We start from the raw sequence: 22,867 nt of genomic DNA, 5'->3' as shown, positions 1-22,867 counted from the left end.
GTTGCAAAATAAAACCTTGTTGAACAAACATTTTCTTAAGGTAACCCTCTAATTTTTTATCCATTGGATCTGAAAAAGCACAGCTATCCTCCACCGGGATAGTGGTACGCTTAGCTAGAGTAGAAACTGCTCCCTCCACCTTAGGGACCGTTTGCCATAAGTCCCGAGTGGTGGCGTCTATTGGAAACATCTTTCTAAATATTGGAGGGGGTGAGAACGGCACACCGGGTCTATCCCACTCCTTAGTAACAATTTCAGTTAATCTCTTAGGTATAGGAAAAACGTCAGTACTCGCCGGTACCGCAAAGTATTTATCCAACCTACATAGTTTCTCTGGTATTGCAACGGTGTTACAATCATTGAGAGCTGCTAAGACCTCCCCTAGTAATACACGGAGGTTCTCCAATTTAAATTTAAAATTTGAAATATCTGAATCCAATCTGTTTGGATCAGAACCGTCACCCACAGAATGAAGCTCTCCGTCCTCATGCTCTGCAAGCTGTGACGCAGTATCAGACATGGCCCTAGTATTGTCAGCGCACTCTGTTCTCACCCCAGAGTGATCACGCTTGCCTCTTAGTTCTGGTAATTTAGACAAAACTTCAGTCATAACAGTAGCCATATCTTGTAATGTTATCTGTAATGGCCGCCCAGATGTACTAGGCGCCATAATATCACGCACCTCCCGGGCGGGAGATGCAGGTACTGCCGCGTGAGGCGAGTTAGTCGGCATAACTCTCCCCTCGCTGTTTGGTGAAATTTGTTCACATTGTACAGATTGACCTTTATTTAAAGTAGCATCAATACAGTTAGTACATAAATTTCTATTGGGCTCCACCTTGGCATTGGAACAAATGACACAGATATCTTCCTCTGAGTCAGACATGTTTAACACACTAGCAATAACTTGCAACCTGGTTATAATCTTTTTTAGCAAAAACGTACTGTGCCTCAAAGAGGTACTTAAACGATTAAATGACAGTTGAGATAATGAACTGAGAAACAGTTATAGCATCAACTTTAAAACAACACAACTTTTAGCAAAGGTTTTGTTCCCATTAGTAAGATAACATAACTAAATTGGACATAAAAATTATTGAGTAACGTCTTTATCCACAGTCAATATAAAAGATTCTCACAGCTCTGCTGAGAGAATGTACCTCCCTTCAAGAAGTTTGAAGACCCCTGAGATCTGTCAGAGATGAACCGGATCATGCAGGAAAAATAATAATAGCTGACTGGAAATTGTTGATGCGTAGCAAAGAGCGCCAAAAACGGCCCCTCCCTCTCACACACAGCAGTGAAGAGAAACGAAACTGTCACAATTCAAAGCAAACTACTGCCAAGTGGAAAATAAAGCCCAAACATTTATTTACTCAGTACCTCAGCAATGTAAACGATTCTACATTCCAGCAAAAACGTTTAACATGATATAATACTTATTAAAAAGATTAGTGACCTTTAACAGAGTAGTTCCGGTGAAGTACCATTCCCAGAATACTGAAGTGTATACATACATGTCATTATAACGGTATAGCAGGATTTTCTCATCAATTCCATTCAGAAAATAAAAAACTGCTACATACCTCAATGCAGATTCATCTGCCCCTGTCCCCTGATCTGAAGCTTTTACCTCCCTCAGATGGCCGAGAACAGCAATATGATCTTAACTACTCCGGTTAAAATCATAGTAAAAACTCTGGTAGATTCTTCCTCAAAGTCTGCCAGAGAAGTAATAACACGCTCCGGTGCTATTATAAAATAACAAACTTTTGATTGAAGTCATAAAAACTAAGTATAATCACCATAGTCCTCTCACACATCCTATCTAGTCGTTGGGTGCAAGAGAATGACTGGGACTGACGTAGAGGGGAGGAGCTATATGCAGCTCTGCTGGGTGAATCCTCTTGCATTTCCTGTTGGGGAGGAGTTATATCCCAGAAGTAATGATGACCCGTGGACTGATCACACATAACAGAAGAAACATAATTTTTTTTATCTTTGTTTCATTTGAGAGCTTTTTAAAATGTATTCTAGTGCTCTGTTTTTTCAAAAACAATCTTGCTAAATAAAACACAATTTTATATACATAATAGAAAAGGTTTAAAAAAAATGTCCATTTGAATAGGTTACTATTTAAAATGGTATTGCATTTTTGTTACTTTACTATATTAAACGTATTATATACACTGCAATTTTCATATACTTATATTTTAGGTTGGAAATTACTTCACTTACTTCATCATACAAACTTCCATTAACATCTGCTCCATATATTGGTGCTACAAAAGTTAAATTCTTCCAGTATTTACGTTCCAAATCTTCATAGTCCATGTATCTGGGAGAACAGTACCTGCAAAACAATGAAACTAGTAAATATCCAATATCATAAGCAGGGATAAGTCCAATCTCATTTATTTATCTCTGTCAATGACCCAGTACTAATTATAACCCACAACCAATAAAATGTAAACAAAGAAAATTAAGTTCTCACAAGTTAGATACATTTATTTTAGAATCAGTCTATATAAGAAAAAAAATGTGTTCCTTTACACCTTTAATACTAGGTTATTACACACCGTTTATGTTAAAGGCACTGTTAGTTTTCTGTACTAATTGGATTTACACACTACTACCAGTCAGCTAGATTACGAGTTTTGCGTTATGACTCAAAAAGCATTGTTATGGCCCATAATGATGCTTTTTCCCTAACGCTGCTATTACAAGTCTTGTCAGAATAGCTGTACCGCACACTTTTTTAGTTGAAAATATTTTTTATTGACTTTTGAATGTTATTACATACAGCATCTTGAATAACAGTTAGAAACATAAAAACAAAAAATACAAATACAATAACATTGCAGCCTTCAAGTGATTGAATATGTGAGTTTTCCACACAAGACAAGAGTAATTTTGGTTTATTGACCTTTCAGTAACATTCCAACATATAATGGTGTGTTAATTCCGCTTTCCATCTAGCCTGAATCAATCTCAATCATGATCAAATCCATATATCTTCCCCCCCTCATATCTACCCGTTCAACTTGCTCCTGAAGACTCAATTATCTCACTCATTGAGGCACTCTAACCGGATTGTTTCCTACTGATCTTGTTGGTTTGCTAGGATTCTAGCTCTATTTTCTTTTTCAGTATACATAATATATGGTTCCCACTGTTGTATAAACTTATCCCTGGTATTAAGGAGCTCTGCCGAGGCGCTACTCATTGTAAAGTGATAATCTATTCTCCTTTTAATATATTCAAATGAGGGTGGATCCACCTTCCAAAATCTAGCTATGCTTACTCTCACAACCGTGCAGATCAAGGCTATTAGCTTGTGATGTCTTTTCACTTTATTATCTGGAGGAAAATGAAGCAAAGCCTGCTCAGGGGTAAGTGTGATATTAGTCTCTAGAATTAGGCTTAGATACCTTGAAGTCTGATTCCAAATCTCTGTAACCTTTCCACAATGCCACCACATGTGTAAGTATGTCCCTTCCTCCCCACAACCCCTGTAGCACAAGTGGGGCCTGCTGTCCTGTGTATTGGCAAATCTTGTGGGATATATGTACCATTTATAGAGTACTTTAATATAGTTTTCCTTCAACATGGAATTTGGAGAAAACGATAGACCTCTATTAATGTTTGATACCCTGTTATCTATTGTCCATGTCCTGCCCAAATCCTGTTCCCATTTAGTCATTATTACACTCTTGTCCCTATTTGAGCCACCATTAATAGCCGGATAGAGCAATGCTATCAGTCCCCTCCTAACCTCCTTCGATAAACATAGTGATTCTAATATAGTATTGTTTGGAGGCTTATCTAATCCCATTATCTCTCGAACTCTGGATTTAAGTTGTAAGTAGTGGAACCACTCATCTTGCCCGGGTGTGCCTAGCTCTGCATATTGAGAGAAGGATAGTAGGTCGCTATTAACATAAACATCTGCTATTCGATAGAGGCCTTTATTCTCCCATTTCCTTTGAGTATGTATGTCAATTAAAGATTGAAGAGGGGAGAGCGGGGTCAGTCTGGACCTCTCGTTGAGTAAATGATACTTCCTAGTCGCTGTGTCCCAAATAAAAGCAGTGTGTGTGATCGCAATGAACTGTTTGATGTGACCGGGTCTGTTTTGTTGTGTTGCCCAAAGAATATTATCCAATATTCTTACATTAAGCATGTCTTTTTCTAATTGGACCCATTGTGGTGTAAGTCCTAATTTAAACCATTGTGTGGTCTGGGCCAATCTAGCTGCATAATAATATGATATTAGGTTAGTACCGCACACTTTTTTGGCCGTCACGCAACGTCAGTACCGCACTTTAAGAAAAGTCCCTTTTCAATGGGACTTCCATAGCGCCGGTATTACGAGTTTTGCTGTGAGGCCAAAAAGTGAGCGGTACAGCCTAAAATGACAAGATCCGTACCGCCAACTACAGTCAGTAGTTATGAGTTTTACATTACAAAGCTGTAGCATAAAACTCATAACTAAAGTGTTAAAAAGTACACTAACACCCATAAACTACCTATTACCCCTAAACCGCTGCCCTCCTGCATTGCAAACACTATGTAAATATTATTAACCCCTAATCTGCCGTCCGCCCACACCGCCACTATAATAAACCTATTAACCCCTAAACCTAACCTTAACACCCCCTAACTTAAATATAATTAAAATAAATCTGAATAAAAATTACTATTACCTAAATAATTCCTATTTAAAACTAAATACCTGTAAAATAAACCCTAAGCTAGCTACAATATAACTAATAGTTACATTGTATCTATCTTAGGTTTTATTTTTATTTCACAGCTAAGTTTGTATTTATTTTAACTAGGTAGACTAGTTAATAAATAGTTAACTATTTACTAGCTAACTAGTTAAAAAACGGTAAATAGAAATTTACCTGTAAAATAAAACCTAACCTGAGTTACACTAACACCAAACATTACAATAAAATTAAATAAATTAAATTAATAAAATACAATTATCTAAATTACAAAAAAACACTAAATTACACAAAATTAAAAAAGAAATGATCAAAAATAAAAACGAATTACTCCTAATCTAATAGGCCTATCAAAATAAAAAAGCCCCCCCAAAATAAAAAAAAAAAACCTAGCCTACACTAAACTGCCAATAGCCCTTAAAAGGGCCTTTTGCGGGGCATCACCCCAAATAAATCAGCTCTTTTACCTGTAAAAAAAAAAATACCAACACCCCCCCAAAAGTAAAACTCACCGCCCACACAAACAAACCCCCCAAATAAAAACCTATCTAAATTAACCTAAGCTCCCCATTTCCCTTAAAAAAGGCATTTGGATGGGCATTGCCCTTAAAGGGCATTTAGCTATTTTACTGCCCAAACCCTAATCTAAAAATAAAACCCACCCAATAAACCCTTAAAAAAACCTAACACTAACCCCCGACGATCCACTTACAGTTTTGGATAACCGGACATCCATACTCCGCCAGCCGGCGAAGTCCTCATCCAAGCGGGCAGAAGTCCTCATCGAATCGTCCAGAAGTCTTCATCCAGACGGCATCTTCGATCTTCATCCATCTGGCACGGAGCTGGTCCATCTTCAAGACATCTGGCGCGGAGCATCCTCTTCTTCAAATGGTCAACGAAGAATGAAGTTTCCCTTTAAGGTACGTCATCCAAGATGGCGTCCCTAACATTCCGATTGGCTGATAGAATTCTATCAGCCAATAGGAATTAAAGGGTAAAAATTCCTATTGGCTGATCCAATCAGCCAATAGGATTGAGCTTTAATCCTATTGGCTGATCCAATCAGCCAATAGGATTGAGCTTGCATTCTATTGGCTGTTCCAATCCGCTTGGATGAGGACTTCGCCGGCTGGATGAGGATGAATGTCCAGTCTTCCAAAACTGCAAGTGGATTGTCGGGGCTTAGTGTTAGCTTTTTTTAAAGGTTTAATGGATTGGTTTTATTTTTAGATTAAGGTTTGGGCAGTAAAAGAGCTAAATGCCCTTTTAAGGGCAATGCCCATCCAAATGCCCTTTTCAGGGTAATGGGTAGCTTAGGTTTATTTAGAAAGTTTTTTATTTGGGTGGTTTGGTTGTGTGGGTGGTGGGTTTTACTGTTGGGGGCTGTTTGTATTATTTTTTTTTACAGGAAAAAGAGCGGATTTCTTTGGGGCAATGCCCCGCAAAAGGCCCTTTTAAGGGCCATTGGCAGTTTAGTGTAGGCTAGTGTGTTTTTGTAATTTGGGGGGGCTTTTTTTATTTTGATAGGGCTATTAGATTAGGAGTAATTCATTTTTATTTTTGATAATTTCTTTTTTTATTTTGTGTAATTTAGGGTTTTTTATTTTTTGTAATTTAGATAACTTTATTTTATTAATTTAATATTATTTGCTATTTACTATCTAATTTACTAAACTATTTACTAACTATTTACTAACTAGTCTACCTAGTTAAAATAAATACAAACTTACCTGTGAAATAAAAATATTTCTTTTTAAATAGGAATTATTTAGTTATTAATAGTAAGTTTAATTAAGAATTATTTTAATTAAGTTAAAGTTAGGGGGTGTTAGGATTAGACTTAGGGTTATGTTAGGGGTTAATATATTTATTTAGTGTTAGTGATGTGGGAGGCCAGAGTTTTAGGGGTTAATAACTTTAGTATAGTGGGGGCGGCAGATTAATAAGTGTTGGTAGGTGGCGGCGACATTGGGGGCGGCAGATTAGGGGTGTTTAGACTCGGGGTTTATGTTAGGTTTAAACATACATTTTCCCCCCCATAGACATCAATGGGGCTGCGTTACAGAGCTTTTCATTCCGCGATCACAGGTGTTAGCCTTTTTGTTTAGTCGGCTCTCCCCATTGAAGTCTATGGGGAAATCGTGCACGAGCACGTCAAAACACTGCTTGTATTTGGGTGAAGCATGGAGATCAACGCAACCATATCGCCCGCACAAGCCGTTTTTTTGCAAACCTGTAATAGCAGCGCTATGAAAGGTGAGCAGTGAAAATAACGTACACTTAATTAGCGAGCCAGCCATAATGCAAAACTCGTAATCTGGCTGAGTGTTTTCTATCCACATATACCATAACTTTTTGGAGACAATTTTTTTTTTTTTTTAAGAATATGAATTTAGTTTATAGAAGCATGAAAATGAGAGACAGAGCCCCTATACAAACTATTTATTGTTGTGTCAATTTCAATAGGATATACAGTAAACAGCATAGAAGACATATTTCCTAAATAGTTCAAACACTTTATGGTTTCACATCAGTTTAATTCTTCAAAACAATTAATAATTGAACACTTTAAAATACATTTTTTCATCACTTTGCGCCATCTTGTAATTTGTGAGGAATAAACTTTATAGGAATAAAAATATCTAACCATACAACTATTGGATGCATTTTTAACCAAAAATCTGATTTAGATAAACTGAAATGCTCCAGTGAAGAAGATACAATGTAGACTAAAAGTAAAATGAAAGCGATGTCAGCACAGGGCACAACAAAACAGCTTGCTAACAGCACACTGTATTGTTGTTCCCTGTTCAATTTGTGCTGACTTTACTTTTATTTTACCTGATTCAATAAAAGCTACGTTCTCAAAAAAAATTGTTTCTGTGTAAGTTCCCTCATATTTCCTTCCTCTCCTCCTTGCCATTAGTTTTTTTGCCACTGAGTGTCACTATTTCTCTCCACAAGTTGTGCCAACGCTCTCAGATCACTTTATAATCAAAAATCATGTATTTTATGTTGCCCTTTCTGACATAATTATTTTTCTGACATAATCATTATTTAATACTTCATTATTTTTCTAACACACACACACACAGACATGGATGAAAGTATTAATACCCCTGCATTTTATGAGAAAAAACACAAACACAGCCTGACTGGAGTTTGCCAAAATGCATGTCGACAAGCCACAGTCCTTCTGGAAGAATGTCCTTTGGAGAAACTAAACAAAAACATAATTTATGCTTACCAGATAAATTCCTTTCCTTCCTGGCAGGTAGAGTCCACAACTTCCTTACTTACTGTTGGGAATACATCATCTGGCCACCAGGAGGAGGCAAAGACACCCCAGCCAAAGGCTTAAATATCCCTCCAACTTACTCAATCCCCCCAGTCATTCTGCCGAGGGAACAAGGAAAAGTAGGAAAAACATCAGGGTATAAAAGGTGCCAGAAGAAATAAAATAAAAAGGGAGCCGCCCCACAAAAATAAATTACGGGTGGGGTCATGGACTCTCCCTGCCAGGAAGGAAAGGAATTTATCTGGTAAGCATAAATTATGTTTTCCTTTCATAAGGCAGGGAGAGTCCTGGATTTTATTCCTTACTGTTGAGAAAACTATACCCAAGCTCCAGAGGACACTGAAGGAATAACGAGAGGGAACAAAAAATAGGCGGACCTTAGTCTGAGGGCACCACAGCCTGTAAATTTTTTCTCCCAAAAGCTGCTTAGGCCGAAGCAAACACATCAAACTTGTAAAATTTAGAAAAAGTGTGTAAGAAGGACCAGGTAGCCGCCTTACAAATCTGATCCATAGAGGCTTCGTTCTTAAAAGCCCAGGAGGAAGCCTAAACTAGACATTAATTGGTATTGAACATGTTAAACAACATAGACGAGGAGGTAATATAGACACTGTACTACTCCAAAAAGAAGCAAAATGGATTTTTAACTTGCAAACCTTGTCACCTATGGGTCTTAAAGGGACAGTAAAGTAAAAAAAAAAACTTTCATAATTTAAATAGGGCATGTTATTTTAAACAACTTTCCAATTTACTTGTATTACCAATTTTGCTTTGTTCTCTTGGTATTCTTAGTTGAAAGCTAAATCTAGGAGGTTCACATGCTAATTTCTTAGGCCTTGAAGACTGCCTCTAATCTGGAAGCATTTTGACAGTTTTTCACCACTAGAGGGCGTTAGGTCATGTGTTTCATATAGATAACATTGAGCTCAAGCACGTGAAGCTCTTAGGAGTCAGCACTGATTGGCTAAAAAGTCAGTCAAAAAAACTGAAATAAGGGGGCAGTTTGCAGAGGCATAGATACAAGGTAATCACAGAGGTAACAAGTATATTATTATAACTGTGTAGGTTATGCAAAATTGGGGAATGGGTAATAAAGGGATTATCTACCTTTTTAAACAAAAAATTCTGGTGTTTACTGTCCCTTTAATGAAAAAATGGAATTTGCCTCTTTCCTACCTAGAAGTTAATCCTATATCTCCGCATATAATACATTTGTGCACCCTCTTTGTATTAAGCAGTATTTTGTAACTCATTGCTCCCTGCACTTTATTGGTAAATATGCAGTAGTAATAATTATGCACTATTTACTCTTAAGTTGACTATAGCTGTGGAAAACAGATTAAATATTTATAATGTTGATACAATTCATATATTATTTGATAAGTCATTTTGAAAATTTAGTTATCTGCACCTCTATTTGTGTATTTGTGTCATTATATGTTGCGTGTTGTTCGTTTTGTTATGTGGTTCTCTGATGCTGTAGTATCGAACTGAACTTTATCTAAAAACCTGTATCGTTAAATTTAAAAGTCAAGACTTTAAAAGTAGAGGCTGGTTGGAGGAGAAAGTCAGCTGGATTATGACAAAACAAGTCATATGACTTAGGCAGCCAATAAGAGGACTACTTTCCACTACAACGCTATCAACAGGAAGAAGTTCCATGCTGCAAGTGTAACGGAGCGAAACGCACAAGAGGACGCATTGGTGTGCAGCGCTCGACTCGTGGGATCCGCCCACTATACTTTGCTGAACCTTACTGACCAGGTGGAAGGTGGAGTGAGCTACTTGGTGATACTGACTAGCTTAAGAAGAGGTAATATATCTGACACTTGAGACCGGTGGAGTTGGCGGCTTGGTTCATGGCGGCCCAGCTGGTGTTTTCCCTTGCTAGTGCTCATACGGATACCTATCCTTGGTCCATGTAGTTGAAAGACCTATACTGAGCGTTTTTATGCTGGCTCTTATTACTTTTGCATTCTTTAAACTATTATCCACTGCTGCTTGCTAGCTTACTAACATGTACATGATCATGATCAACAGTCTACAATATCCTAACGGCTGTACTTAAACCTGTCCTTGTTATGGAACATTAAGGCAAAGTGTCTCTTTGCTTGCTTGAGGTACTGTGCTTTGCTTTATAATCAGCGGTTGTTATTCCTCATACTGATGCAGAACTATCATATTTCCAGTGCTGAATTGCATATGGTGCATTACATGAACTCATCTAGCCGGCTAGCAACGCTCTATTTTTGTGAGGGGCCCTTGTGTTGTGTACGTTTGTCTTCATGTGTATAGTCATACTTTTGTACATATGTATGTTGGTTTTTATATATTTATGATTACATAAAATGTACTCTTTTTTTCATATTACCCTATTTGTCTCTGTATTATAGATAGTGAGTGTGCTTTATCTCTGGTTTTTTAGACGTACCTTATTTTGGTTCATCCACTTTTCTTCAATACGCCTTTTGTATGAACTAACAGACCGTTATCCAGTCCATCCTGGAGAAAAGACAAAATTCTGGCAACCTTAACCTTATGCCAGGAAAAGCCACGCACTTCACACCAGTACAAGTAAGTCCTCCACACTTTAGGATAGATACGACGAGTAACTGGCTTACGAGCTTGAATCAGAGTGTCGATAACACTCTCAGAAAACCCTCTCTTGGCTAAGATTAAACATTCAATTTCCATGCAGTCAGCCTCAGAGAATCTAGATTTTGATGTACGAAGGGACCTGTCACATCAAATCTCTGCGACAAGGTAACCTACACTGAGGAGATAAGGACATCCCCACCAGATCCGCAAACCACGTCCTTTGCGGCCATGATAAAGCAATCAGAATCACTGATGCTCGCTCCTGCTTGAAGCGGGCCACCATACAAGGGAGAAGGGGTAATGGAGGAAAAACATGAGTCTGAACCTCCATGGCACTGCTAGGGCATCTATCAGTTCCACCCGAGGATCCCTCAACCCGTACTTGGGTAGCTTGGTATTGAGGCGGGATACCATGAGATCTATCTCCGGCATTCCCCACTCGCTGCATATATCTGCAAACACCTTGGTGTGGGGTGGAGAGACCATTCCCCTGGGTGGAAGGATTGCCTGCTGAGGAAGTCAGCTTCCCAGTTGTCCACACCTGGAATGTGGATCACTGACAGCGTACAGCTGTGAGTCTCCGTCCACTCCAGTATCTGAGATACTTTTCTCATCGCCAAGGAACTTCTCATTCCCCCCCTGATGGTTGATGTAGGAAATCAAAATTATATTTTCTGATTGGAATCTGATAAACTGGGATGAACCCAGATTGCCAGGAGTTCCAATATATTGATCGGAAGGGAGGACTCCTCCTGAGTCCACAGACCTTGTGCCTTCTTGGCACCTCAAATGGCTCCCCAGTCGGAAAGGCTTGCATCCGTAGTCACAATCTCCCAGGTCTCAATAAGCATGTGCCTTGGGACAGATGATCTGGACAGAGCCACCAAGAGAGAGAGTCCCTCAAAAGGTTGTCCAGCACAATCTGTTGAGACAGATCTGAATGGTCGCCGTTCCATTGTCTCAGCATGCATAGTTGTAAGGGTCTGAGATGGAATTTGGCAAAGGGAATGATGTCCATACAGGACACTATGAGTCCAATCACCTCCACACACTGGGCCACTAAGGGTCTCAAGGAGGCCTGGAGGGCAAGACATGCAGAAATTAGCTTGCAACGTCTCTGATTTGTGAGAAATATTCTCATGGATATGGAGTCTATTATTGTCCCCAGGAAATTCACCCTGGTATTTGGGGTAAGAGAACTCTTTTCCAAGTTTAACTTCCATCCATGTGATTGAAGAAGACTGAGAAGGGACTCCGAGTGTTCGGCCGCTAGACGAAAAGATGGTGCTTGTTCCAAGATATCGTCCAGGTAAGGCGCTACTGCAATACCTCATGTTCTGGCAACGGCTAGAAGAGCCCCAAGAACCTTCGCAAATATCTTTGGGGCAGTAGCTAAGCCAAGGGCTATGAACTGGGAGTGCTGGTCCAGAAAAGCAAATCTCAGGAACTGAAAATGGTCCCTGTGTATCGGAACGTGAAGGTATGCATCCTTCAGGTCTATGCTGGTCATAAACTGTCCTTCCTGAAACTGAGGAAGGATTGACCATATTGTCTCCATCTTGAAAGAGGGAATTCTCAGAAAACGTGTTTAGGCACTTTAGGTCCAGAATTGGACGAAAAGTTCCCTTCTTTTTTAAAACCACAAAAAGGTTTGAATAAAACCCCAAATCTCTTTCTGTTGTAGGTACCGGGACAATTACTCCTAGAGAGGAGAGATCCCATACGCAACCTTAAAAGGCAGTCCTCTTTTCTGGTCTTGTAGACAGTCTGGATAGTAGGAATCTGCGCCTAGGCGGATGAGATTTGAATCCTATCTGGTATCCTCCAGGACCCAAGCGTCTGAAAAAAGAGACAGTCTGCCCCCTACTCAATCCGATCCCGGATCCGGTGACACCCCTTCATGCCGATTTGTTCTCTGTGGGCTTCTTAGTCTGTTTGGACTTATTCAAGGACTGAGCCAGCTTCCAAGTACTCTTGGGCTGCTCGGGCTTGGATGAGGATTGCTGTCGTTGTGATTTGTCAGAACGAAAGGAACGAAAATTAGATGATTGCCGTTCCCTTAGGCCTATTCTTCTTATTCTGCGGTAGGAAGGCACCTTCCTCTCCAGTAACCATAGAAATAATGGAGTACAGCCTTAGACTGAATAAAATCTTCCCCTTGAAAGGAAGAGAAATAAGTCTGGATTAAGAAGTCATATCCGCAGACCAAAACTTCAATCAGAGAGCCCGGCGGGCTAGGACCGCAAAGCCAGAAGCCTTTGCACTTAGGCGAATAATCTGCATATTGGTGTCACAGATAAAGGAGTTAGCAATTATCAGAGCTTTAATTCCCTCCTGAATATCCTCAAGGGGAGTTTTCACCTCAATGAGCTTAGATAGAGTGTCGCACCAGTAGGTAGCTGCTGCCGGTTAAAATAAAAACCCTGGGCCGGCAGCCAAACTGGTAGGAAGTGTGGAGACAGAGCTCTGGCCACAAAAGTGTTATTTTAGCTCATATAACCTGCTAAATACAGCGAAATTGCCCAAAATATATCTAGGGCAGCTACTACAACCACCCGGCACTGTTTCTTGCTCGTTTTTGCAAAAATTTACAATCGCAAATAACACCCGCTTGGGAGCTCCAGACCATTTTCAGGAAAGGCCGTGGTCGCGGCCTACACCGGCACACGCAGTTAAGCCTTCAATGGCGGAATTACACCTGATTACTGCAGGACCATCTCATTGAACTACCGGACTACCAAGCACACTGGGAGAGGTGAATATACTGGTTAACAACCAGTTTTTTATGGTACTAGAAACTCAACACTCCTAACGGCATCCCACGTGGCAGTTTGTAAGTAACCAACAACTTGCTTTTTTTTTCTTTCTTTCACTAAGAGACATTCAATCCCGGTTCCTTAGATTTGGCTTTATAGCCATCATTCTACCTTCTGTTGAAGCATTGTATACAACTGCTACCTCACTGCGATTTTATTTGAATAAGCCTTACAACTCTGTGGGTGGCAAATGGAAACCATTACTTTAAATCTTTACACACTCTACTGCCGCTCTTTATAATGTGAAATCCTCTAATTACCAGTGTGTAGATTGCAATATACCTCATTTATTTTGCCTTCATATTTGGACACTTTGCTCTATACTGATCCTCCACACGCCTAAATCAGATAACATTAGCCTCTGTGCAGCAAAAGCTCTCTTACTAACATTAAGAACTGTGGCCTTTTTTTTTACAAGTTACTGTACAGCTGTGTATTTTTTCTTTTTGGATAAGACCCTCAGTGCCAAAATTGATGGTGAACATTATTCTAAAGTACTGCTGTAATACCAGACTTCATTGATTCCCAGGGCCAGATGTGACACCCTCCTCCCTTTCCCGCTATCCTGAGTGGTGACGGGTCATACCCCATCTCCTTTTTCCTGCTTCGCCCAAAAGGGGGCACTCCCTCAGGAGGGTGCCATACATGATACCTGACCCTGAGTGACAACTACCCCAGCGGAGGTCGGGAAATCCTATATTACACCAACAGCAACATAGGTGAAACACAAGAATCGCCTTAAGAGAATCAACAGCACTCCTCTACCCTAAAATGTGCTGCTAATTGTATTGCCTAAGGGGAGGGGAGGACCCTCAGGCTCCGGATCCTACTACATATACACATTACTCTGGCTTACTCTGCAACATCAGTTTATAAAATTTTGATCTTCTAGCTGTGTCCTGTGCTCTTAATTGTCAGGTGTGCCATTTGAAGTCCTGAAGATGGCACAATCCAACAAACGGAAACCAAAGCCGGTAGGTGGCCCTAAAAGGACTGTGGTGGACCATTTCAATCCTATGATATTATCTACAAATGAAGATTCACAAGATAGCACTAATACCTCAACACATGGATCAGATTTAGTATCCAATACCCTCCAAGCCCTCCAAGATGCTGCCCCAACAACGGTGACACCTTCGTTTATTTTATCATCACTGCAAACTTTGCTTGAGGCACATCACTCCTCTTTTCAGTCCCAAATAACTGCCTCGCTGGCTGAGATGCGGCGAGATTTGACATCTACTTCTGAAAGAGTGGACACAATTGAGAGGAAGCAGGAAGACATGATAGTTGAACAGGGTAATGTCCTTGCATATGCCCAGAGTTTGGCGGAACAGCTTATTATGCTAGAAAACAAAGTGGCGGATGCTGAAGACCGATCCCGCCGGAATAATCTACGCCTCAGGGGGATCCCTGAAAGCATATCCTCTAGTGACTTGGTCACCCACCTCTCTGAATTTTTCAATCATCTGGCACCACCGGCAAATCCAAATGAGGGACTCATTGATAGGGCACACAGGGCTCTACGCCCTAGAAGCCTAGCAACTGATAAACCAAGAGATGTCATTGTTCGGCTACACTTCTACACATACAAAGAGAGGTTAGTAAGAGCCTCTATGTCCAAACCCACCTTGCCTGAACAATTTCAGGACATTAACATCTTTGCCGATCTCTCTCACCACACCCTCCAGCAGCGAAAGTCTTTTGGAAGTTTCACCAAGTTTCTTAGGACAAACAACATAAAGTACAGATGGGGTCATCCGACCAGACTTTTTGTTCTCAAGGACAACCAGCAGTATATTGTGACCACTCTCGAACAAAGTCACAACCTTCTGCAAAAATGGAGTGCCACATCTTCATCTTCACCTGACTCTCCACTACAAAGCTCTTTGAACCCTATGGTCCCACAATGGGGTCCTCTACCCCAAAGACCATCCAGTGACTTAGCTACAACTACTCAGGCACGAGCAGATGACGATGACTGCACATGAGGTATAGGGGTGGTGGAGCATCTCCACCTCCCCACTGCTCACTAACCATCTGTCAATATAATTTACAAGTGACTTTCCATTGCTCAATGTTTTCTCTTTTTTTTCCCTCCTCCTTAGGTTTGATATATGCAAAGTATTTTATTTTAAAGTGTATATGTGTCTACTCTCTATTCTACTTACTATCTTTTTGTTCTTTCTTTCCTTCTTTCTTCCATTTTTTTTTTTTTTTTCTCTTCTTCTCTCTCTTTTTCCCCTCTTTTTTCCTTCTCTTTTTCTTCTCTCTTCTCTCCAAGTCTCACCTCCTACTGGGGATAACCTTTTCTAGTTGCTATGGGGACCCGGGAAACACCTGAGATTTTAAGAGCATATTTTACTCTCTTATTATTAGTATGCTTTGTTTATCTAGAGCGTGAGATGGCCGCATAATGGAGATGCATCACTGAATGCACCATTTTGTGGTGACCTCGCTCTCATATGCATTGTTCTCTCAGATTTGTCATTTACTGTCTAATCCACCTAAATTACAGATAATGTATGCTGTGTTGTACATGCCACTTGTGCTCCACGGTACCTCTTTCGGTGACATCCCCTCCCATCTATCTTACAATGGGTTCGGGCATTGTCTGCCGCCCGCAACACCGGGAAGTATCGTGCTTTCCAACTGGCATAATAGTTCTCTAGTATTTAATTGATAGTGCTTGAAGATGCCGTGAACTTACTGCAATGTACAGATTATATGTTGTTTTTATCATAGCGGTTATTTTATTGTTGGGTACTACAAAAGTTTACTCGGTTGGCGGGGCGGACACATTCCGCCAACTGATGGCCTAATATATCAATACTGTTGATGTTTTCTTACATTGTACTACCCTTTATATGGTGTATGGTTATGTGGAGCCACATCTTGGCTGATATATTTTGCAATACCTGGGCCATCCTGTGATGCATGCTTCCTCCACCATTAGCATACTATCAGTCCCATCTTCTATTAGATGGGTTGACGAACTACCTGCGATTTTCGGGATGTGGAGGTGTGGTGCTGAACAGGGGGCTGGTTTACCCTTTTGCTTTAGATTCTCACTGTTATGTTGATGTTTAACATTCACTATTATTGCATTAATAGATTTGGTCCGAAATTGATGCTATTTCCCCCCAATCTCCCCCTCTTCTCTTCCCCCCCTTTTTTTTTTTTTTTTTTTTTTTCTCTTCTTCTCTTCTCCCTCTTCCTTTTATCCCATCTTGACCCTCTCTTTTCTTTTCTACCCACTCTGTCAATCTTTCCCCCCTGGATCCGGGGCCTGTGTGTGTACTTACCCCTCCCTCTTCTCTTCCATTCACACTTTACTCTTTCTTTCCCTTGTCAAGCTCTCCCAATGATGCAGATTTAATAACTAAATTGCCAGCTAACACTGGCTACCACTCCCCCCACTTAAAGTACTCTGGAAAAGTATTCTAGAGACTGCATACGCGGTTTATCTTGATTATATACCGCACCTTGTACTCTTATTTGACTGTTTGTACGTTTTAACTTGAATATTGTTTATACCAGTATTATTTTCTTTTATTTATAAGACTGTGTTGAATTGTATTTATCCTAAACAATCCTTTTTTTTTTTTTTTTTTTTTTTTTTTTTCTCCCTTTTCTTCCCCTCTTCCTTTCGTGTCCTCCGCCCTTTTTGTCCCTTCCCCAACTACCCACCACTGTCCTGACAATCCGCCCGACCCCAGTCTATAGCGAGAGGACGCACATTTGTAACTATGCCATACTGTTGTGTCACTCACAATGTGAGAGGACTCAACTCTCCGACTAAGCGCAGTCTCTGCCTTAGATCTTTAGCCAAGGCTCGGGCCCACCTGGTTTTCCTTCAAGAGACCCACTGGGTAAAAGGTACAAAGACACCCATCCAGTCTAAATTGTATCCGATAGTTGAAACTGCCAGTTTCTCTCAGAAATCAAGAGGAACGGCTATCCTCATACATAAAGATGTCTCTTATGAGAAAATTTTTGTCGACTCTGACCCTCAGGGACGATACCTGATTCTAGTCTGTAAACTGGACGGTGCGCTGTATACGCTAGCCTCTTATTATGGACCTAATAAACAACACATTCGGTCTCTACGCAAGTTTCTCCAGAAACTGGAGACTCTGCGTCAGGGCCTTTTGCTCCTCGCCGGGGATTTCAATCTTATATGGGACCCCAATCTGGATAGACGATCGGACACCCCCCGCAAATTCCCTAAGCCAATGGCTGAATTATCGCACCAATTCCGACACTTAATCTACCGCTTCAATCTATTTGACATCTGGCGTGCCCTTAACTCGACTGCTCGGGATTATACTTATTTCTCTCCAGTACATCGCTCATATTCGCGGATAGATTTTTTCTTCTGTGACCCGGGTCTTCTGGATGGTGTGACTCGTACTTGGATTCCTCAATGCCCATGGTCCGACCATGATCCTGTATATATTAATTTACGATCCTCCATAGAACTTCAACGAGCGGCAACATGGCGCTTGCATCCTCACTTATTTTCCAATCCTGGAACGGAGGCTTCCATTGCTGAAGACATTACCGAGTTTCTAGCTTCTAATGACAATGGTGAAGTTGACGACTTCACTTTATGGGCTGCACTGAAAGCATATATCCGAGGGTCGTTTATAAAAATAGCAGCAGCCGAGAAAAAACGCAAAGGAGAAACCCTTGCACAACTCACTACGAGCCTCCGAAAGATTTCCGGGGAACATAAAATGAACCCCACAGATACACTGTCCAAACAACTAGTGGATCTTAAGGCCCGTATAGTACAGTTGGAGTCCGAGAAGACAGCCGTGAGACTCCTACGGCTTAAAGAATTATACTACCATAAGGGTAATAAAGCTGATAGATTATTGGCCAATAGATTACGCCAGAAAACGGCGGCAGCGCGCATCCCCATGCTGAAGATAGATGGACGGTGTGTTATAAAACCCACAGATATTGGCAATGCTTTTGCAGATTACTATGCCGCCCTCTATAATCTACAACAGGACGGCTCAATTAGCCCTCCAACATCTGAGAATATTGAGACATTTTTAGCCTCGCTGAACCTCCCTTCGGCCCCACAAGACTGCATTGACTCTTTGCAGAACCCCATTTCACTAATAGAAATTAAAAAAGCTATTAAATCTCTTAAGGCCTTTAAATCACCAGGACCAGACGGCTTCTCTGACCTATTTTATAAAAAGTTTCAAACCCAACTACTTCCCGTTCTAGGACGTTTCTTTACGCTAGCAAGCAAACGGGGCACCTTTGCGGCCGAATTTTTACAGGCCACTATCATTACTCTCCCGAAGCAGGGAAAGGACTTGACCCTTTGTGGCAGCTATAGGCCGATTTCACTGTTGAACCTAGACGTTAAGCTGTACGCTAAGATTTTAGCCTTGCGCCTCAATTCTTTACTACCAGCACTGGTCAGACCAGATCAAGTGGGCTTTGTCCTACATCGGCAAGGCCCAGACAATACAAGACGTCTCCTGAATGTCTATCTTGAAGCTCATGGTTCCCACTTGCCCTGTGTCACCCTGTCGTTGGACGCTGAGAAGGCCTTCGACAGGGTGAACTGGAAATATATGTTTGCGGTGCTGCGGCGCTTTAGTCTTCCGGAGCCCTTCATCACAGCAATCGCGGCTCTTTACTCTACCCCGTCGGCAGTAGTCAGGGGTCTGGGGTTTTGCTCCAGAACTTTCTCAATAACGAACGGCACGAGACAAGGATGTCCAATGTCCCCACTTATTTTTGCCCTCATGATGGAACCCTTAGCCGAGGCCATCCGGTCATGCCCCTTAATCCGAGGGGTATGTGTCCATCACACGGAGCAGAAGACTGCTTTGTTTGCAGACGATCTAACGGTGCTTGTGTCGGATCCTATTACTTCTCTTCCCCATCTATTTTCCCTACTGAATAAATTCTCCTTAGTCAGTTACTACAAGCTAAATGTCCTCAAGACTGAGGCGTATGCTATTAACATTTCAGACGGGACTCTTAATGAACTGAAACGCACTTATAAGTTCGCATGGTCTACGACTCATATCAAACATCTCGGGGTTTATCTCTCACATAGTATTCCGAAGATGATAGAATTGAATTTCAATCCCTTACTGTCAACTATTGAAAAATCGACCGACACTTGGAATGTCCCATCACTGTCATGGCTGGGTCGAATCGCGGCCTTCAAAATGAGCCTCCTACCAAAGCTTACCTACCTATTCCGCTCCCTACCCATCCCGATTCCTAGATCTACAATTTACAAATTCCAACAACTATGTAACAAATTCATTTGGCGCAATAAGGCTCCGAGACTTGCTACTAATATTCTACAACAACCTCTTCTGGCTGGTGGGGCGGCTGCCCCCAATATCCTAAAATACCATGAGGCTGCCAGACTCTCTCATGTAACCCAATGGAAGCTGCCGTTGGAGAGCCGATGGGCAGAGATTGAACAAGCATCCCTTCCGGCTGGATTCACCCTACAAGATCTAGTGTGGATCCCTAGACACTCTAGGACGCCAGCCCTTTTGACTAATCCTATTGTCAAATCAAATTTGCAGTTTTGGGATAAGGTTCGCAACCTTTCGACCGTAGCGCCGCATCCCTCGCCATCGCATTCCCTTAGGGGGCTGCTATTGTCATTGCCAGACTCCCATCCCAACTTATGGCTCGCTTTGGGGCTGACTAGAATAGCAGATTTCTATGCAGGGGATAAGCTACTAAACTACCAGGACTTTCTTCGGAAGTTTAATCCGCCTCCTCGATTGCACTTTGAATTCTGGAGACTACGTAGCCTTCTCCTCTCGTGGGGCTTTGGTGCGGGCCCACTAAGGTCTAAAACCGCTTGGGAAGTTCGCTGGGACTCTATGACATCCCCCGGTAAACTTCTGTCCATCTCGTATCTCACGCTCATGAAGCCTCCAGTTTTCTATAAATCCCCTCCAGTAAGGCGATGGGAATCTTCCCTGATGGTTTCAAACGAACCACAACAATGGCGGATGGCTGTCCAATTAACCAAGAAAGCTATACACTGCATAACCCTGTACGAGTTATTTCTCAAGGTTATGCTACAATGGCATATGACTCCCATCCGCTTGTTTAAAATCTCGGCAGTCAATTCACCCAAATGTTGGAGGGGCTGCGAGGAGTTGGGAACGCCCCAACATATTTGGTGGTCTTGCAGTCAGATTCAGCCGCTTTGGCAAAAATCAATCCGATACTGCTCTTCAGGGAATATCCACTTACCTCTGTCCCCTAGTTCATGCCTGTTCCACATCTTTCCTAGGAAATTGACTCTACCTCAGAAACTATTCTGCATTTACCTATTTCTAGCTGTTAAATTAGCTGTAGCGCGTATGTGGCTGCAACGCACTGTCCCTTCGTGGGAACAAGTGATGGACATACTGGATTTTGTTAAAAGAATGGAGTCCTATGTCTCCCATGTCCACGGGTCCACAGACCTTCAGTCCCAAATTTGGGCACTTCGCCCAAAGTAATTCCCCCTACAAACACTTTGGGGACTTTAGTTTCCTCAGGTTAGCTGTAACCGGTGCTACTAATGTCCTCCTGCCCATTCCCCCTTTCTTCCCCTTATCTGAACCCTCCCAATCTCCCCCGCTCCTATCCCTTGTCGATGTATACCCCCCACCCTTATTATATTTTTTTTTTTTTTTTTTTTTTTTTTTTTTTTTTTTCCCCTTTTTGGATAGCTTGACACAGTTTTCTTTTTTTTTTCTTTTTTCTATGTATAATCTGGTTAACATTTCTGATTGTCATATTCTATGTTTAAGCTATAATTTTGGTATGAACATTTATGATGAAGAAACCTCTATACACTAAGGAGTTTGCTGACTTATATGGGTTATTAATAATATGGGTCTTTTTCCACAACAAATGGACTTTTGCACCCTCCCATGGAGAGGTGGGAATAAGATTATTGACCAACAGACACCAAACATGGACTTAAACATCCAGCATTCTCTCTCTTGTGCTCCTCATTTTATGTGATTGTTTAATATAATACTACCTCTGGTTAATCTTGTTATTCCTGTTGTATGTACTATTGATATGTATGTACATGCTTTTGATGCTCTTATGTTCATTTATCTTTTAAAACAATAAAAACTATTTAAAAAAAAAAAAATAAAAAAAAAAAAAAAATAAAAACCCTGTATATTGAAACATCTTCCTCAAAAAAGTTTCCATTTTCTTATCCTTAGGTTCTCTAAAAGAAGAACTATCCTCCAGGGTGATAGTATTATTTATTTTATCTATTATCGGTTATTTGTAGAGCGCCAACAGATTCCGCAGAGCTATAAACAAAGGGGGAGTACAACAAAACAATTATAGGGATCAAATGGGTAGAGGGCCCCGCCAAGAGTTGCACTGTTGTAGTCAGCTCTTAAGAAGGTGATCTACAAACAGCTGGACTTTTAGGCTTACATGCTAAGGGGGTTCAGGGGATAGCAATGCAGGAGAGGAACTGGTATTAGCAAAGGTTAGTGTAGGTTGTATGCATCCCTGAACAGTAGAGTCTTTAGGGAGCACTTGAGTGTGATGAGGTGACAAGAGAGGAGGAGAGGAGGAGGTCATGAACAGAGCAAAGGGGACAGGAGGGAGAGTATCTGGAGACAAGGTCTGAGATGTAGGGGGGAGCAGTGCAGTTGAGGGCTTTGTATGTCAGAGTGAGAGTTTTGTGTTTGATCCTAGAGGCAAGAGGAAGCCAGTGAAGGGATTGGTAGAGAGGTGCAGCAGATGAAGAGCGACGTGTAAGGAAGATGAGTCTGGCAGAGGCATTCATTATGGATTGTAAAGGAGCTAGGCGGCAGGTGGGGAGACCAGAGATGACAGAGTTGCAGTAATCAAGGTGGGAAAGAATGAGAGTGGATTAAAATCTTAGTTGTGTCTTGTGTAAGGAAGTGTCTAATTTTAGAGATGTTTTTAAGGTGGAAGCGGCAGGCTTTAGCCAAGGACTGAATGTGAGGAGTGAAGGAAAGATCCGAGTCAAATGTGACCCCGTGACATCGTGCATGCGGGGTAAAGGTAATGATGGAGTTGTTGACAGTTATAGAGATATTGGGGGTGGAGATTTTGGAAGAAGTGGGGAAAATGAGGAGCTCAGTTTTGGAGAGATTTAGCTTGAGGTAGTGAGAGGACATCCAGGAAGAGATGTGAGAAAGACAGTTAGTGACACAGGTTAGCAAGGAAGGAGATAGGTCTGGTGCAGAGAAGTAGATTTGGGTGTCATCGGCATACAAATGATATTGGAAACCGTGGGACTTAATTAGGGAACCTAGTGATGACGTATAGATTGAGAAGAGAAGGGGACCGAGGACAGAGCCTTGCGGTACTCCGACTGAAAGTGGTGACAGGGCAGAGGAGGCCCCAGAGAAGGCTACACT

General features: G+C 41.3%; 1 protein-coding gene across 1 annotated transcript in view; it reads right to left on the bottom strand.

The window, feature by feature from the left end:
- The window catches only part of KDM4C (lysine demethylase 4C), a 1,488,570-nt gene that overhangs the window by 1,398,745 nt on the left and 66,958 nt on the right, over positions 1-22,867 (bottom strand). Inside the window, exon 4 of the mRNA XM_053702565.1 lies at positions 2,239-2,353. Within this exon, the coding sequence (XP_053558540.1) occupies positions 2,239-2,353 (115 nt within the window). The remainder of the gene's footprint in view (positions 1-2,238; positions 2,354-22,867) is intronic.

The sequence above is a fragment of the Bombina bombina genome, chromosome 2 (genome assembly GCF_027579735.1).
Source record: "Bombina bombina isolate aBomBom1 chromosome 2, aBomBom1.pri, whole genome shotgun sequence".
Lineage (NCBI taxonomy): Eukaryota > Metazoa > Chordata > Amphibia > Anura > Bombinatoridae > Bombina > Bombina bombina.
Note: the sequence above shows the minus strand (reverse complement) of the source record. Positions and strands in the feature narration are given on the sequence as shown.